The sequence below is a fragment of the Callorhinchus milii genome, unplaced genomic scaffold, assembly GCF_018977255.1.
Source record: "Callorhinchus milii isolate IMCB2004 unplaced genomic scaffold, IMCB_Cmil_1.0 Scaffold7, whole genome shotgun sequence".
Taxonomy (NCBI): Eukaryota; Metazoa; Chordata; class Chondrichthyes; order Chimaeriformes; family Callorhinchidae; genus Callorhinchus; species Callorhinchus milii.
Genome location: NW_024704748.1, coordinates 15282430 through 15302544, shown reverse-complemented (window position 1 = coordinate 15302544; position 20115 = coordinate 15282430). Strand labels below are relative to the sequence as shown.

The following is a 20115-nucleotide window of genomic DNA, read 5'->3' as shown; positions in this document are numbered from 1 at the left end:
TACTTTTTGTATCCATGAATGAGATGGGTTATATAATTTTGATACTTTATTGCTTGTGTTTTAAGAAACCTTTTTGCATTCATTAGTTTCATAGTAGAAAGGCGCTCTATAAATGTAATTTTGTTATAATTTGATAGCATGATTTTACAAAGCTAAAATTAAATGGGTTTGTATGAATTGTAATCAATGTTAAGTGAGGCGTTAATCTTTGGTGTAAATGGACATGAAGACGACTTGACAAGAAAATTGAGTAAAAGTTACATTTATTGTTATTATTGAAATGAGACTATGCGTGCTTTACAAGATTCAAAAACAAACTTCTACATTTTGGATATGCATACAATACGAATGAATTCAAAGCTGTTAGATTGAGTATAATGTTTAGACACTACAGTTCCACTACTCGGTGTCGATTACTATTGGTCCACCAGTAAGAACATGGTTTCTCAGATGACCTGTATCTTCTGTTTCGGAAGATCTTTGAATCCGTGCACGACATCCTTGAGAACAGCGGGATCTCTCGTCCAAAGCCCCACACACCAAAACCCGGCAGTGCAAGTACACCTTCTGCGAAGTGAGGCAACGACAGTCAGCAAAGTTGCAATCACAATGAAAATCTCAAACTACAATTATGGTAACAGTAACACAGACTACACATGTTTGACTAGGAGAGAGACTGGGAGCAATTAATGCAGGCTACATGCACCCTTACTAACAAACACTAATAACACAAACAATACATACCTCACTAACAGAGCAGGGGAGAGTAACATCCAAATAGTTAACCAGGGTTTTCAGATTGTTATACTGTGCATTCTCTAATGCTTCTGGTACCACTTGAGCCCACAACTTTATTCTACCGTTTACACCTTTTCAGGAAAAATTCCTTACCTTATTGTCTTTTCCCACAAATTTGAAGACAGGCACGTAGAAATGTTTTGCTAGATGGTCCCTGGAAGTCTGTTGTTTTACTGCATCATCACTGACACAGCTAGGATAGGAGAAAAGTAAATGTTTGTTTGGGCTTCTGGTCATTGAAGGAATCCAGATTCTGAACTTTAAATGCTGACTTGTTACATCCCACTAGGGGACCTCAACATATGACTTTTATCAACCGCACTGCATTGGAAACGCAAAAAATCCAAAGAATGCAGGGGACTAAGCAACCACAGAATGGAGGAAACAAAGCAAAATAGAGCTGAACATTAAAGCAGATGAGAACAAGTTGTGATCAGAACTTTGTGGAATTTGACGTACATTTTTGGTAGGTTGCTTGGAGTGAGTCAAAAAAAAATGTGCACGGAATTTACCTTAATTGTGCTGACATGAGAAGTTGTAAGATTCTGGAATCTATGAGGGTGGATCCTGCACTCACCACCTAGGTAGTACATGTCACTGATTAGGCCCTAAAGTTGTCCATCAATTGTTGCTTTGGAGACAGCAGGTGGGAGTTATTAAGTAAGAAATTGGGAGACTTCCAACACCGGGTTTGACAAAGATCCCATGCACAGCAGCTCAGAATTATGTCGTCTTTTAAGGAAAATGAGCCATACAATAGCTGAGGAGAGACTGAGGAACAACAACAATAAATTACATTTGTACAGCGCCTTTCACATCGGGAGGACGTTCCAAGGCATTGGAAGAAGCTAAAGCTCAGGAATACGGATTGCTCTGAGATGCTTCAGCTGAAATAAGCTTCCGTGAGTACTGAAATTAAAGTGGCTGCAAATGTTAAACACTGAAGCGGGTCTCTGAAGTGAAGTAATAAATGCATCAGGCTGGTGTGATGTTGGAGGAAGGCCATTCTTACATTTACAGTAGAAACATAGCATGTGGCAATGCACCAATTTTGCTAGTTTTATTATCTTTATTATATTGGTTATATATCAAGACTCGCCAATGTGGGCATCCAACTCTCAGGCTAAATCCTAAACAGTTTTTCCTTGGCAGGTGACATAACTAATTTAGCAAATGTTAGGCTATCTAGACACTGAACATCAGCCAGGACCAATGGAAAAAAAAACACTTCACTGCTCCTAAAGACTACAGATTGTTGCCTGGACATCGTCATTAACACTTGCAGCCAACACAGGTGTGATGAATTCAGTTAATTTGTACCAACTACAAATGTATTGTTTTTCCACACCGAAATGTAGATGTTGCTGCTTTAATTCCAGTTCATAGTTGTGAAGTGACCTGACCCAATTTACTACTGTTCGATTTATCAATGATAACTTATTTATGTAAAGAAAATTTTGAATTATAATTACTTTATGTGTTCCTCTTAACTCAAACTGATGGTGTCCAAACTCATTAATGAGCATTTGACTGCCTTTCGCGACTGCAGTGAATTCTATTTAAATTTGGGTTTATTGGATCAAAGAGAATGGTAAAGCTGTTAATAGATGATAATGCAGTGGTGAATGTGATGGAAGATAGGTGAATATTATTGATTTTAGGATGTGGAGTCTAATGGCATACAGAATTTTAGCGGCAGATATCCAAGTATACTGAATTTATTGTGAGGCTACAGTGTGCATTGTTCTATTGAATACCTTTTTTTAAACAATGTACACAATTTGGAACGCATTGTACAGAGTGTCCACAAAGATATATTACCTCCATATTTTTTTTCTACAGTGCACTGACCAAAAACTGAAACGTGTGGGATAATAATGATAATTGTATTTAGAAGTACTTAATTGTGTGTCAGCGCAAGTGTTTAACTGTATTTAGATGTCCAGAGGATCTGTGTGAGCACCATCATTTTCATGGCAGATAATGATCCGTCACCATGTTCGATTCAATATCTTCAATAACATAGATGGAGTGATGAGGCAAAATTCATCTCTGACAGTTTGTTTCAGCTCCTCTGTAGTCTCATATCACTCTTTTGTTACAGGGGGCTAAGAGGACTTGGTGGACACCCTGAATAGTACATTTCTCTTAACTTGCACTTACCCATCCTTGATCAGGTAATATCTCATGATATCATCACTTTTGGGGGAAGGGGTGGCAAAGCAGTTCTCAACAAGAGCCTGAAGCCCATCCACGTGCATGAGGGGCTCAATCCCGAAGTACAGCGAGTCGCGGAGTTTGAGAACCGGTGGTGCATCTCTGTAAATTTCATCAAATTCCTTGGATTTAAAGATTTCAAGAGCAAAGGGGAAACGTCCATGGTTTCTGCTCATGATCTCCAATTGAGAATTCAAGGAGTTTGGCACATAGCCTTCGGACACGGTGTACCGTCGAGGAAACTCACACACGATGGGGATCACCAGCTTACTGGTCCGGATGATAATATCCCCGTTGCTTCCTGGGGTCTGCTTCGGAATGCCTGTCAGAGTGTTGGTTGCAATTATCTTATCATCCACAACCTGAAATAAAACATTTCAAAAGACAGGTACAAACAATAAGCATCATTCATATAACCTGGGGTAAAAAAACTATAAAACTCCAGACACAAAGAGCACTTTGCTTTTTTATAACTAACTGAATACGAGACTAGGTGTATTGGTGATACTGTTTATTACAGCAAAATCTGACCAATGTGTGTGAGAATACACTTTTTTTTCCCACTTCCTTTCTCTCCAATTTCGCTGGGCCATAACTAAGTCTGTTTTAAGACAGTATTGAGCACCCTGCTCCTAAGCTCCAATAATACTGCCTTGACCCTTCCACCAGGAGAAGCACAACACCCACTCACAAAATATTTCAAATAATTTGAACACACCTATGCAAAATTGTCCTTCTCTGACGCATTATTCTAGAAAGTTCCTGTAAATCGGATTAGTTTGCACAATTACCTCAACAACTGTGCCACAGGTTTTCAGATTAAAGTTGATGTTGACGTGAGTTCCATTGGAAAGTCCTTGGCACGATGAGTTCAAGAGAAACAGTTCTAAACCACCAATCAAATCCTTAGGCACCGACACCTCAATTGAATCTGACTTGCATTGGACAGGAACTGTCAACAGATACCAGAGGAGTGAGAGGTCAAATCCAAAACAGACAACAAGATGAAAATCTGGTCTATTTCTGAGCATGGACTGAGCTTGTAGTGTGTTAGATAACAGCCTTTGAGTCGTGCTGTGTGTTAGAATGCAGTCTTTCAATGTTGAGAGCTGGACTCAGTTCCAACCCACAGACGTGGAATTGGATATCTATTCTGTGTAGCAGTCAGAATAGGAGGTTCAGTGGTGCAATGTTTTAGTTGGATTAACCTAGGAATATTGACACCTGGGTTCAAATGTAGCCCAGATGGTGGGGAAAACAAGTAAATACAAAATCAGCTCATCTTTTTCATCAGATTCTCTTCACCTCGATTCCTTGACTCTATTAGGGGGAAATTGAACAGGGGGAACAAAGGAGGTTCCTAAATATCAGAATTCTACATTTCTGAGCAAGATGAATTAAAACTATCGGATTTCACTGGGAATTCTTAATAACTTTTAGGCCCCTTTAAGTGGCAAGGAGCCAGTAACCTGAACACATTATCTGTGGAGAGAATGTATAGTTGGTTTATCATATCTCCTGGCCCCATTCAAAATATTATTGATCTGCTATAGTGGCACATTGACTATTACAGTACTAAGCATCCTTTTACTATACAGAAGTAAATACCCAGCTAAAATATTTTATTTTCATTGTATACATGTACTTCATGGCTACTGTAGTGAGATTTAATGGGTTAATTTCCATCCGATTGTTTAACAATCATGACACTTTGCATTATGTCTCTCAGTAATGAAGAGTAATCTGGTTTGGATGTTCTTAAGCATGGTGATGGGTTTTCGCATATGTTAACAAATTGTATATCTCAACGCCTACCTCCAATGTGAAAAACAAATTTAAAAAGAAAAGCTCCAAGTCATGAGATTTACCTAAACAGCTGTGAGTGTCTTCTGATAAGACAAGACCACGTGGACATTCACAATGGTACCCATCATCTCCAGTCGTGCAGACATGGCTACACCCTCCATTATTATAGTGACAGCCTTCAATGTCTGCAGGTACAAACGTAACAAATCATTAAGTTGGAACATTCAGAGGGACCAGAAAATATTATTCAATGAAAGTAAGTTGTTACTGTTGTTTAAAATAACCACCTTTTCTCTGTACAGTTACTTGTACCAGTATAATATATATTATATAATATATTATCAAATGCAAATATTATTATTATAGAAGGTATCTGAAAAGCATTGCATTTTACCAGTCTTGTCACCCTAGGTGAATCATTAAAAGCTCATCTCCACTTCATTGTATTTCTAAGGAGATGTCAGTGTTGCTCTGACTGAAACACTAGTAATCATGCAATATTGGTTCTAATACATGTGCTGCATCACCTCTTTCCCCATTAGATTTGACTGCACAATTCAACCCACAGACCACTCTGTGACCATCCTCATTTGTCAGAAAGACAAATGTCCATTGTTTCCTTCCCCTTTGTCCCATTACAATAAGTATGAAAAGCACACAACTCTGGGAGTGAAACTTACACTTTTCTAACAAAAAAGCCTCAATATCCTCCTGGAAGTGTTCTTGCAGTGCCCAGAAGCAACTAAAGCTAAACTAGAATTTCCACCATTTAATATTCAGCTCAGACGGTGCCTTGTCAGATGTTTACTGACTTAGAACAGACAACAAGAGCCTCCGCTTACCTTCACAGGTCACATGGTCATTGCTCAGCACATGCCCAGCCATGCACGAACACTGGAATGAACCCTTCAGGTTGTGGCAGATCTCACTGCAGCCTCCATTATTTACCTCGCATTCGTTGACATCTAGTGAGATAAAATGCAAGAATCACAGGGGAAGAGTTATTTAAAACATTAAAAAAAAGCATTGGCTTTCATCCTTTTTTTAGGCTTTTGATTTCCATCTTTTGATGAATACAACCAGTACTTGAAGAGCTTTTTATTCTCGCATATTAATTCTTGTATATATCTATAACGTTACCCTTGTGATGCACAGTCCCTTGGAGCTTCTTTACCTAGACAAGTCTGCCCATCTGGTCCAAGCACGGTTCCTTCAGTACAGTGGCACTCCTCCAAGCCTGAGCAGGTCCCCACACAATCTGCCTCGTCGCATATATCATAGAAATCTAGAGCAAAAAAATAATGGGTGAGCGGGAGGCACTATCTTTATCAAACATTGCAAAATAATAATAATTCTGGCAATTACAATGTTTTATCATGTCAAAACGTCTCAAAGCATTTCACAGGATTTACGGTAAAGTGTAGGGACTGTAGGGAAATCTGGCAGCCAATTGTGCACAGCAATGTCCCCAAAACAATCATGAAATGAAATTTTCAATATTCATTGACAATTCAGAATTAAAATAAAAGCTTATTCTTTACTTGGAAAAGGACCTGGTGTGATTACAGCTGTGTTTCCTTCTTTTGTGTAGACTGGAGCGATTTTCTGTGGGTTTGATTGGTAGTTGGTGAACACTGCAGAATAAGCTCAGAGGGAGCGAAGTTGGGTGCGGCTCACATTTGTAGTAACCAAGAAAGGGGCTACTGAGAAGGTATTGAATAAATATAAGACAGATAACCGTAAATTGATGACAGATGGCTAGCACATTTGTTTTACAATGAATATGCTGTAGAAATACTATCTGCACTCTTTTAAAAAGTTGTTTATGTCTTTGCACCAATAACCAAATGAGTGGCATGATAGTGATCAGTGCCAGCCGGCTGCCTTTGGCAGGTGACCACAAGTGGTGTAGGTCAGGCTGACTTGATTTCTCAGGCCACTGTTTGGCACTTTCATTGTTGGCCTCAATAATGAGGGCGAGATCCCAAATTTGCGGAGAATTGGGTTGCGGTTAGTAGCTGTCCATCAGTGGAGAAGGACTTTATTGTTAAAAGTGCGGTTCTTCAGATAATATGCTTAAACCAAGGTCTCGTGTCTGTTCAGGTGGAAGTTAAAGATCCCATGGCATTATTTGAAACATGAAGAGTTTCTACAGGGTCCTGATCTACAATCCCCAGATGAAAATAGATTGTTCATTTCATAGCTGTTTGTGGGACACTGCTGTGTGCAAATTGGCTGCTGCATTTGCTTACAAATATTCAGTCACTATACTTCACAGAAAATATAAGTGCTGTGAGACGTTTCAGCTTTGTAAGCTGTTGCATCAAATACAAGTTTTTTTTTATATAACCACTGCGATTATGCTATTGGAAGCTGTTTTACAGTAATATTATTGTTTAGAGAATGTCAGCATAATTATAGAGTCAGGGCTTCAAAAACAAATTGTACATAGTTCAACTCTTCCACCATTAAACAGATAATCGCTTTAATGTTACTGGTAATATTGGTCTGGGAAACCACTTAAGATATTGTATTATAGTCCCACACTATCATTCAGATATGTTTTACCCATAAAGTGCTCCAAGACTCCAAGGTGAGGGGTGGGGGAGGTGGGGAAGTACAATCAAAAACATGGAAGAATGATTACTGTAACTCAAACTCCGTAAAATAGAAGATTGTACAGAAGAAATACTACACTCTTTGAATAATCCCATTTGCTTTCAAAACATGTGGAAACATAAATAGCATAAGAGCAAAAATAGCAGCCACATGTAGTGTTTTACCAAAAGCCGCCTGAATAATCATTCTGATGGGATTACTAAAATCTCTCAAGATGATGAGCATGACATTTATCAAAGCGAAAGAGTTAAGAGCTCTACACCTTGAGCTTTTTCACTTACGTCCACAGTAGGCATGAAAACAGTAATTGGGTTTGGGCAGGCGGTACACATAATACCCCTTTGGGCATGCCTTCACATCAATAATGGTGCTCCACAGACAGCAATTGTTGTTGAAGCTGGCACATGCCTCTATGGACACAATGCCAGCAGACACGTTAGGGTGGCTGCCATTAAGCCAGATGGGCGCGTGGGTGCCGCAGAAATTCTCCTCGATGCAGAAAGTGGGCATGGCATCCCCTGACATGCCAGTGAAACGGTACCACTGCCCGTCCATATCGTTGTCACACTTGAGCGCCCCCAATGAATCGTTGATGTGATTCTCAGTGTTCCGCCACGGCTCATTCAGGCTGATGTACGTTGAGCATGGTTCCAAGTCTGCCATAAAGAAAATCAGTACGTGACTTATCATAGTGCCAGCACCAGCCCATAAATACAAGAGGGTTGCAAGTTTGATTTCTAGTATACAATAAGCTAGCAGATATCAGCGGGGGAATCTTTTGTGGTGCTGCAAAATGCTTAATGGCTGGAGAGGAAAATATTGGCCAGAGCTGCACAAACTGATCAAATTTCTCGCCGAGACTGTGATTTTCCCTTGTAGTTGAATAGCCTGACCACATTCACTGTCCAGATTCACACTTGTGTTGTTCTCAGAGTTCATGAGAAAGGGATCAAAAATGGGAACTCTAGGTGTGTATTTTCTTCTCTCCAGCTCAGGCTGTTAAAGATCAATTGTACACCTCCAGTGAAATTCCCAATTCAATACAAATAGGAGATTGAACCTATAACTTTCTGGGCTTAGTTTCATACTAGGGAGTGACCACTAACTGAACTTTTAGAGCTACAGTACATTGCACACTGATAATGTAAAATTGTAATAGTTCTCATTTGAAGCAGTTCGGAAATAAAGCTTTACTAAAGATAAACTATCCGTTGTTTTTTCATCACTGAAGCAATGCAGAGATGATGTTTTTGTAATACATTGACCTGTTTTGATACGATTAGTGTCAGTTTGTGATATAAAGAAAAACTTTCAACATACATTGTCTCTAACATTTCATACAAAATAGTTCCAATGTTATATTAAACAATAATAATGCAGTATTTAGCATATTAATAAGGTAATCAGTATCAATTGCAATGATGCACTATACAGTCAGTGTTGCATTTGTGCATAGATTGAGACTTGAATCGAATCAGATTCAAGTCTCAACCAGTTTCTTCAATTCAGAGACCTATCAGTTTTTAATAATTAAATGTTAACTGAACGCTTGTGGCTGTAACCTTTGCTTGTACATTATGAAGAACTGCATCTAATTCCCTCCTGTTAATTAGATCAATTTAGATGTGAAGTTGTCCAAATTTGTTCATTCTGTGTGAGTTCTTTTAAAAAAAAATGCTGCATTTTAAATTCAAAACCTTTCGCTTACAGTCCTGTCATTGCAATATACTCACACAATGCTGATGATGTTTGAAATCCAGCGGAGAGAGTTAGGCTCAGTAGTAGAATCAAGGAGTGCATTCTTATCAGTGACTGCTCCAACACGAAGATTCCAATTGTGAGATTCTCCCCCCTCTCTCTCCTCTCTCCAGCCTTCTGCTGACTGCTTCTTCCAAATGCTGGCTGGGCATTTTATCCCTTGGATGGGCTCCTTATCTGGGCACAGGAAAGAGGGAGTGGGTGCACATCCTCGACCTTGGCCTGGAGGGGGGAGCTTGTTCTGATAGAGAAGCTATTTTCACGCATCCTCCTATTGTTTTAGATCATTGCTCTCCCTTGACGGCTATCTTATCCCACCGAGAACATGACACTAGACCTGAGCCACCAACTAACTCAGCCTTGTCATGGCCATTGTGCTTCCTGGGGTTGTTCTGGGGGCAAGAATCTTCCCTCAATAAACAGAAAGTTGGACAAACAGTACGACGGAAGGCGACACAGAAATGTCTGAGTGTAGCCACCTCAGCAGGTTGTTTTGATCCAGCAGAGGTCATGTGCAGCGTAAGTATGTGCTGGCGATAATGTCTCATCCAAATGTTATCTCAATTTTTTTCCCCCGATTTGTGTGTCGCCACTTTGTTTCTGATATTTTCTCGTAAGAGTTAATATGGAAAAAAAAACATTCTGCTCATTCTAAGCTTGTGCTTCGCTGCACTTTTCACATGCACTTAAACAGATGATGTAATTCCTCCACAGCATTAAACCAGATCAACTCATGTTGTCATTATGAGCTTAATCTAATGGATGTTAGCCAAACCAGGGGAGTTCAAGCTCACTGCTTTGAAATAACATTTTGGGGGAGGAAGGAGTAAACTCCTATAAAAGTCAAACTTAATATTCAAACGACAGGTGCTTGTAAGTAGTCATTCTGTGAGGCTTGACCGTAGATGTTGGCAGCCTATACAACCATGAGATGGACATGCAGTCTGATCCTGCCCTCACCTGACATTCACATGTATATATTCTTTAATGTATATAAAACCCACCAGTAAATGGCTGGAGTTTTACTCCCTGATGGCTGCAGATATATGGATTTCTCACTATCTAGGGCAAGATTTGATTAAATTTATTTAGCTGCTCATTAGATATCTATAAATTGTGATACTTACCACCAAAAGCAGAGTGGAGTGGAGATAAGATCCTGGTCTAGTTTAATTTAATTTGTATCCCTCATATTACAAACCTATCCCTTCATTCCTCTGTCTGATTGTGGAAATGAGAGGGCTGCAAATTAAGAACAAAGCCGTGACTTACATTAACTTCAGGTTATTTTAGAGCAGAACTAATTTTCCACATTCTCTATCCAGTAGCTATTGCCAGCTTTGGGTATATCTTGATAGACTGGAGCAGTGTTACTCATTAATTTATCATTCGATGTGTTGCTCGAGAGGGGTTTAAAATGTTATGTATAAGGTTAATTTTATCTGATTGCTACAAGATACAAATGTAACTCTTTCTGTTCAAACAAAGACTTGAAAATGAGATAGGAATTTACAATTTTAATCCCCTGTATTATTGCACTTTAGAAGCTTTATTTAAAAATATTTTCTGAACAATATTTCTCCCCTTTGCTAACAGCAATGTGCACAAGCTCATGTATATTTTTCTGCAAATTGAGCTCATACTGAATTGGGTTTAGGTTTAACCAACCGAACCTTGAACGCTACAAATGACATTCAGAAGGCACACATTAGAATTGTTAAATTGAGCAAAAACTCGGAATGAGCTGGTGAGATCCACTTTGCATCCCGACATCCTTATAATAATAAAATGTGGTCTTTGGCACATAGCCTTGGTGAACACACTGTTACAGCAAGTGGTGGCAGTGAAAGTCAGGCACTGTCAGCTTGGTTCCCAGTGTTGTTGGATAGATCAGTCAGGGCCCAAATGCTCGGCTTTCAAACGTGCACCAAACTGCACAGGCAGCTGCCTGATACAGCCAACCACTCGGTGAAGATTTTCTTTTCTTTAGAGGTGTCAGTGTACATTGAACATTTCTGAATTGTAGTAGTTCTCCTACTTATTTATGATCTTGGACTCATAAATCAGGAACCTTTCCCAGTTAATTTTAATGAACTCATTGGACTGGCTCCTGCAGTGGCTTCTTGACGTTGGGAAAAGTTCCTGTTTTACAGTAATACAGTACTATGTTTGGCAAGAAATCAAAAGTGCTCTGTTGGGTACCAAAGAGGCCTTTGGAAATATAATTAAATCAGAAACACAATAGAAAAATAGCTGCAAACGTCTTTGTCAAATTAATTAAGAAACAGCCATTGGAGCTGAACTGGCTGCAAGGTGAGCTGCTTACCAACAGAATAAGGAATCAAGTAAACCTTCTATGGTGGCCTCGCTAGTCTGGTTCCTGAGCCAGGTTGGGGTTGGTCTGTAGAACTCCAGCGCTCATCTGATAGATAAGCCATCCCACTCTGCTCCTATTAATCGTACAAGCCAAAGCCTCAATGATCGGGAGCTCTGAGTTGGACGAGCAGCAGGAAGCTTGCCAGACGATGCTCTTAGTTGCATGCTATGTAGCTTTAGCTGGTTCAATTCCAGCAGTACCCCTGCACCCATACATGTTCCTGGAGTTCACTAACCGGCGATAATATTTTCTGTAGTTGGATAAGAAGGATGTGTCTCTCCAGGAAGACCATCCCCATTCTATTTCAGACATTTTTTTTGTGTGTGTAGGACCATGCAAATGTGCAATTCTGTCTGGTTTGGATACTCGTATGGTTTATTCACATGTCACCCGCAGACCAAAAAAGCATGAGCTTACACTATACGTATTGGTAAATAATGCTAGTCAGGGCTATACAAACCATCATGCTGAAAGGAGAATGACATCAGGTCTCTGCGACTCACAAGACTTAGGAACATCATTGTATCATTACCCATAACCTTGTAAAATAAGATCAATCTCAGGGATAAAGGTAAGAAACATCAGAACTGCACAGCTTGACATTGATAACCATGAAGGATATTAGGAACTGAATGACTCACAAACACAAAGGATGAATCACAACAGACACACAACTTAGAGAAATGGGTGAGTAGAAAAATAAACCGGCTGGTATGTTAGAAAGATTCTGAAATATCCAGTTAATGGAGTCTTGATGGATAATAAGCACATTACAATTAAATGTAGGTTTATTGAGGATTTAGCACCAGAAAAGATTTATAACTTAAAAATTGCAAATGTTAGCAGAATGAGAAACTAGCTGGAAAATAACAAGAGGACAATGAAGAGCAATAAAGGGGATGACAGTCATAAAATGTTTTGCAATTAGTTTTATTTGAATATGCCTGGAAACGTAGGAGGGTTTGCCTCACTGTAATTAATAATAATACTTTAATTTGACATAGCACTATATCACATTCTATAATAATAATATTATTATATCACATTCTCAAAGAGCTTCACAGGATATACTGTAAAGTGATGTGACTATGTGTTATAACCCACAACCCCTCATTGTCCAGCACCTTGGGACATCCTCCCAACGTGAAAGGCGCTATAAAAATGAAATTATTTGTTGAGTATTTTGTGGACAAACTCTCCTTAACCCCCTGTTCTCACAGAAATGGGTGAGCTTCCAACACATCTGTGTATGTTAAAGAGTCGCCGGATATTAATGATCTGGCTATGTGACAAACAGAGCATTAAGATCTTGTAATCTTGAAATTTGATTCTGATCACAGTGTCACAGGAAGCATTTACAGCCCTTGAGAGGGTGCAAAGAAAGGTCGGAGAAATTTAAGACAATCTAAAAAGAAAGTAATTGAGAGAGGACTTAAATGGAGTACTACTAATAATAATCCTTGCATTTGAAGTAGAGCCTTATCGCTGCAGCCAATTGTGCACAGCAGTGTCCCAAAAACAGTCTTGCATTGAAGTGATCAATTTACTTTTTTTTAAGAAATTAAGAAAGGCAATCTGCCAATTGACTAACAACCGGGTTCCTACTTACTGCTTAGTAAACAGAGTCGTGTGGAGTAAGGAAACTGGCGCAACATTTCGCCCTGCTGAAAAATCGAACCCTGCTTGCGAGGTGAGTGCTCTAACCACTGAGCTACAGGACTCCACTATTGTAGTAGTAAAGGTAAGCTCAGTGGTCTGTACTTAAACATGACGTATTAAGTTCTTATGATAGTAAAGCACCGTGATCACTTGTAGCATGATATGAACATTGAAATACAATACTGAATTTGAGAGTACGACTGAATCCGTCTGAACTCCCTGCTGGAATGGTGCCATTATTTCCGACTTCTCCCAGCAGAGCGACAATGGATTCATATTTCAAGACTATATAACATTTCACAGTGACTCTGTATATTCAAAGTAAATAATATTGATTTGTATGCGTGATCAGATTTACGCAGTTTAGATGGAAGGAAATTGGCCCAGTCGTGCTTGACTGGTAGTTTCTTGACCAGTCTTGAGTTGACTGCAGATCCATTGATTAATTTTGGAACCTTCCAAGGTTTGATGTGCAAGTCAGAAATCAAATGACTGACAGAATGTGCTGAGCAAAAGGGCCTTTATGTAAGGGTGCCAATCAGTAAGGGTTTATTAGAGTATGTAGAATTCTAGTGGATAGAAAAACGTCATACATAGACAAACCCATAAATTAAACTAGTCTTAATAAAGTAATAAATCAATTATCTGATACAAAAATTGTGACTATTTCCATGGGTCCACATGTAGATTCCTGCTAGACTCCTCACGCTGTGCTGAGCAGCCCACCGGAAAGATCTGGTCACAAAAAAAGGTCTGAACACCAACAGATCTTAACAAAAAATGGCCATTGATTGCATTAGGCAGATGGTTGCTGGATAGAGCTGGTTTATTATGGAAAAATGATCTGGATTTTTCCAAGGTGTTTGTGGACAGCAGGCGGTTCTTGAATAGAGATGGTTGCTTTGACTATTGAATTCAGTCCATGGAGAGTTTTGTTTGACCTCAATATTTTCAAAGATTTTATAAGACGTTTGTAACAGGTCTGTGATGAATTTTAGAATATAAAGCTCTTGGGTAGAGTAAAACTTGGCATCAAAGACAAGAATTTGCATCCTTTGTTTTCTATGCTGTGAGAGACTGGGTACTGCAAATGTTTCAAAAGATAAGATGTTCTAGATTCACAATAAAATAGCTAGATGTGAATCGGTCTGATAACTTGTTAAGGAAAGAGAAGATGCTTTTGAGTAGGAACCACATTTGAATTGATAATGAGGTCTAAAATGTAATTATTTCATATTGATTTCTTCCCAGCTATGTGCTCATCTGTGCCAAAAAAAATTTAACTTGAAATTTTCTGGCAAGATTGAACAATCAATGCATTTCCTCTTCATAGAACAAAAGGAAATGTAAAGAGCACTGTTAGAGATAGGGTTTTTGACACACCGTTGCTACAAAAATTATCCTGCTTTAAAGAGATGGGTTTCATCAGATCACACTTGCATTACAAAAGGTACTAATGAATTCAACAGTAATCGTGGATGACTGTTAAATGACTACTGTTTGTTAAAACCAAGACATGAGCAATTAATAGGATAAATTGGAGAACAGAAGCAAAGAATGTTAATTTCATGACAGCTCAATTAAAAGCAAATAATAAGTACATTGGGGTTTGTGTGGAAAAATGGAGACAGCTACAGTTTTCCCAAATCAGATTTCCTACTTCTAAAAATCTATTGCCTTATGAATATTGGATCTGCTAGGGTGTCGATCGTTGAATAGGCTGCTAACAGAGGCTTTGGTTGCCTGGTTCTGAATTGTCAGCATAATCTGATAACTGGGTAAGAATGCTCAAATAAAATTTGATTTGGATATCAAAGTTATTGTGTATTTTGAAAAACTATTTGAACTCTTAAAAAATGCTGTTGTGACTGTGATGGATGTATCCTTGGACATGATTTCTGTCTGTCTATGTACAACGCTAAAGGAGTCATTATATTCCAGCAGAAGATAGTGTTTTTGACATGACAATCATTTGTGAGAAGCTTTCTATCAGGCATTGTCTGAATTAAAAACTCCTGTGAGCTTTAAAGATTTGAAATGACCTGCACTTGTGCAAATTCTCACAATGTCTTGTGTTCACAATATGAGTTTGATATAGTCAATGTACTCGTTGACACAAGGATATTCCCTCGACGACCTCCTGCTGTCTCACCCCAAGTGTAGCCAAGAGTGTTGCAGCCATGAGCCAGACTACAATTATATTGCTCAACGTGACATTTTCACACGTTTAGCACATCCTAAGGGAAACAGATTACTGGTAAAATAACATCTCTTAGGACAGAGACTCTCTCCCGAAGCATATTCTTTACACAGTTAATATTTTGATATTCATTCCTAGAATCTCATGGAACTTTTTGACTTGTATTCAGGCTAGTAGATTGGAGTTTAAGGTTGAGTTTGGAAAATCGAAATTTGCAGCAGTTTTGGGTGTTTTCTTTTTTAAAAAAAACAATGCCCTTCTCGAGTTCTGACCACCCATTCACCTAATGATGCTTCCTTGTGTTGGCACTATCCAATGGTGCTGTAAATCCTCCAGGATGTCAGGTATTCAGGTTGATATGTCTAATTCATTTCAGTGGCAAGATATGAACCATGTATTCATTCTGGCAAAGATTCCCCCTGATGTCCAATTTCATGCAGAATGGAATTCAGAAGCAATTTTTCATTCATCTATAACATAGAACTCTTGTCTATAAATGTTTATGTTTGTGTGTTGACTGTGGTTGGAAGTCACCAGGCTTCTGTAAAAAGTTTGTCTGCAGATTTAGGAAACTCTTATTGACCTCTGTGTAACACAAGGTGGAAGTCAACAAGTCAATGATAGAGAATATGTGGTTCTGCACAGTGTTGGATAAAATAACTTAAGTTGGGGATTTTTTTTACACACAGGATGTAGTATTTTACATAGTGAGGTTCTGAGTACTTTAGTTTGAAATTAATTTTGTGGAAATGCATTGGATTCAACATGCAAGCAGTAGAAGATCATGCTAAGTTTTTCACTTGCTGTGCAGTAGAACCAAGGGAGCTTCAAATGATCTGAACATTTATCATATAGGCAGATGCCGATCAGGTACATTTTGTAATTTATGTAAAATAATCAGGTAAAACCACCATGTCTGCATAGAGAGAGAGAATGCATTCTTCTCTACTAGAAAATCTTGTATTAGAATGTGATTTATTTGTGCCATAGAACAGAACAAATATTTGACAGCAGAGAACTGGACAGGCCAAAGTAGATAACAGTTGAGGCCATTTACCAAAAGTTCTGACTGAAACCTATCGGTCAAGGAACATTGATTCTGGATTGAACTGTAATATCAAGATTTCAGTCTGCTGGAAGTTATTCCACACATGCCTATATTGAGTGTTTTTTCTATTCCGAAAGACAGAATTCAGTTCTTAGTCACAACAATTATTCACAGCGAACATTTGAGTATGTCATTAGTTAGTCATAAAAAATGTTTGAATATTGGGAGCAACACCAATTGGATAGTAGAGTAATAATAATAACAAGAATGACCTCCACTGCCACATGAAGCAATCAAAAAGGTACATTTCCTGTGGAAATGCTCAGCATTTTGTCATGACAAAGTAGCTGAGAGCGTGTAAAGTCATGTAACGTATTGATTTGAGTACTTGCCTCGCAAGTGAGAGGACATGGGTTTGATTCCCAGACAGGGCGAAATGTTAGGCAAGTTTCCTTACTCCACACATCTCTGTTTACCTAACAGGAAGAAGAAACTCAATTGTTAGTTGATTGGTGGATTGTCTTTTCCAGGGGTAATAATCCATTCAAAAATAAATATAATTAAAAAATAATAATTTGGTCACTCATCCCATAACTGTTTGTGGTTCACTGCTGTGTACAATTGACTGCCGCGATTCGGCCACAAAATTTACGGTCAATTCATTTTACAGTATATGCTGTAAAATACTTTGAGACATCTTGAAGCCGTGATAAGGCTCTATAATCAAATTCATGGATTATTATTTTATCTTTAATTAATGTATTGCTTCCCCTTTCAAATGATGTTAGCTTTTATCCCATACAAAGCCCATTCAAGGTAACAATCCTATTAACACTATGGTATTTGGAAAGTTTCTCCTGGTGTTCTGGTCAATAATCCTCCAAATTAATTGATCATTTTCTTCATGGTTATTTGTAAATGGAAATGGATATTCAATTTGCTTAAATTCCACTTTATAATAAAGCTATACGTGAAGTTTCAATATGATGAGGTGCTTTAAGTATGCATGTTTTTTTGCTCATCTGAAATTGATGCTTTCTGTATTGTACAGATAAGTTAACATCCTTTAGTGTATTCCAAGGCAGTAACTCCTGCTGGTTGGGATTACATTGTTTCGTAATAATAATAATCCTTGCATTTGATATAGCGCTTTTCACGTCTTCTAGACGTCTCAAAGCGCTTCACAGAATATACTGTAAAGTGAATTGACTGTATATTTGTGGGCGAATGCGGCAGCCAATTGCGCACAGCAGTGTCCCACAAACAGTCGTAGATTGAAAATGACCAATTTATTATTGGTTTTTGTTTTGGAAGGATTATTATTAGGCGTGTGGAGTAAGGTAACTTGCCTCCTCAAGATGTGAAACTTGTCTGCTCAAGAAACTTAACTGCTCAAGATGTGCTCTTGTGGTTTGTGTAATCATCTCAATCCTTTGAATTAATTTTGTAACATTCTGTGTTATCTGATATGGATTTTGAAAGTACTTTATTTATTTTGCCCTCCTTGCTCTTCTTTGCTGGAAGCAGTGACTTGTGCTTTGAATGTCGAATATTCAGCTTTTTGGTATTTTGTCCATGTTGCCGTTATTTGTGCACAACCCAGTCAGGGAAGGTTGACTGAGTGTTTGACTATCAGTGCAGCAATTGAACATGATCATATCTTCTTGATATCCACATGTGGACTTCTAACAGAGGTTGCTGGATAACTTTGGAAACAGATGCCGAGCTTTCCCTTGCTGCAAACAATAGAGCGGATTTATAATTGTGTCAAACATCTTAACTGCAATTGGTTAACTCTACAGAGGTGAGGGATCTAGGCTAGAACCTTTCTGATTTACATTTCACACCTAGATATTAGGGATGTAGTTTATTTTGATTGCTGTATGCTGAATTAGTTTGGTAGTTTCCTTCTCCCTTTCTTCCAGTTCCTCTATTTGTTAAGTAAATCCCATATCCTTCTTCCTACAACTACTGTTCTGACCTCCCTCTTCCTCTGGGATTGGTATTGTCCTTTCGCTGTGTTTTATTTGTGCATTTGCTTGGGTTCAGCCTAAGGACAATTGCATTAATTGCCAGTCTTCATGTCACCTAAAGGAATTTTCAAAGCATTCCTCTTCCCTTGTTGTTGGTTTAACCAAGGCTATGGGTCATGTTTTTACATTTGTCTTTGCTGTTTCTGATTCCATTTTTTAAAAAAAATTGTAACAATTGTTTTAAAAGGTACATTTTTCCCGGCTTTAAAAATGGTGAAAAGTGCCAAAATATCTTGATGAGCTGAGATAGCATGCGGTGTGTCGGTTGGCAATTGCTACAATTGATATTAATAAGATACTGTACCATCATGTTCATTTAATATCTGATCAGAATGCTTAAAGTAAAACCGATAACCTTTGGATATGATCTTCCCTGTCATTCACTGTAACAATGATTTCCTGCTATGCTGATATGAAACCAATCTCCATGTCTGATTTTGATCAATACAGTAGCAATAGTTTTGTGAGAAACTGTAGTCCATGTATTGCATTAATGCTTTTATAAGGAAGTGTGGAGCAATATTGTTCTATACTGTTGGCTGAGTATACAGTACTTCCAACCTTGTATCTTGGTGGAAGGACACACCTGTAAGCACTGGCAAACGTGGTTGGGATAACTCAAGTATGTGTCTTGCAAACCAGTGAAACAGCTCATTGCTAATGAATAAATATTTGGTAGACAGTAGATAGTAAGTTCTTTAGTACTTTCCTCTAACCAACCTACAAGCTTCTGTTACATTTGGAGAATCTGATGTTTTGTCCTCAGTGATATGTTCCTTAGAATTTTACAAATAGTGCACAAAATCTCCTGAGCAGACTTTTTTTTGTCTTGGTCATGCTTATCAATTCTTGATGTTACCAGAGCTGGGGTAATATATTTTGTAATAAATCGAAAGTGCATTCATTTGCACATTTTCCATGATTAAGACTTCATGCAAGGATCAGGATTATATGAATAGATCTATTCTTTACTGCTATAAAATAAAAGCATACCACCAGGAGTTCCACACATTTTGGTCACATCGTAAAAGACTGAAATCATTTGAGCACAACTATATTTATTAGCTCAATACACACTTCTGTAAGTATTTAATGCACGTGTTTTCCCATGAGCAACAACTAGGCCATCAATCAGATGATTAGGATTAAATATCAAAAGGGGCTCCTGCCTGCCCAAGTATTGAGGGGACAAAACATGTCTTCAGGAAGGTTAGAGTGCAGGACACAAATTTCTGGGTAAACAAGGTGCTGTTAAGATTATGCTGACCTTGTAAGCAATGTTCTGGAAATCAGAGGAAATTGCATCAAGAAACTTCCTTTCCCAGGAAGAAACAAGATAGCCAAAGGAGATGAGTCTCTGGCCTATCTAGTCTAGCAGTTGTATTTTTTTGAAAAAGTAAAAGTAGTTAATTTCTCCCCTTCAAAAGATACCCATTGGGAAAACGTCTTCAAGCCACTAAGGAGTGGCTTAAAGACATTTATCCATTGTAGGTTTGTCTGCCAATCTATTCTACCTTCAAGTTTTTCTATTCCAGAACTTTTTTTTTTGATGCCGTTAGTAAGATTTTGTCATGTGAATCAATGTCCAATGTTGCTCAAA

The 20115-nt window shown here is 38.4% G+C and overlaps 1 protein-coding gene across 1 annotated transcript; it reads right to left on the bottom strand.

Annotated features, from left to right (window-relative positions):
- Positions 1-246: 246 nt before the first annotated feature.
- oit3 (oncoprotein induced transcript 3) lies at positions 247-9347 on the bottom strand. The gene is made up of 9 exons (XM_007897630.2): positions 9174-9347; positions 7722-8096; positions 5996-6106; positions 5664-5786; positions 4884-5006; positions 3807-3967; positions 2962-3377; positions 892-991; positions 247-567 (listed from the first exon to the last, which is right to left on the bottom strand). Exons 1-9 carry the CDS (start codon positions 9238-9240, stop codon positions 400-402), a joined length of 1644 nt encoding a protein of 547 aa, XP_007895821.2. The 5' UTR covers positions 9241-9347; the 3' UTR covers positions 247-399.
- Between the last annotated feature and the right edge of the window lie 10768 nt (positions 9348-20115).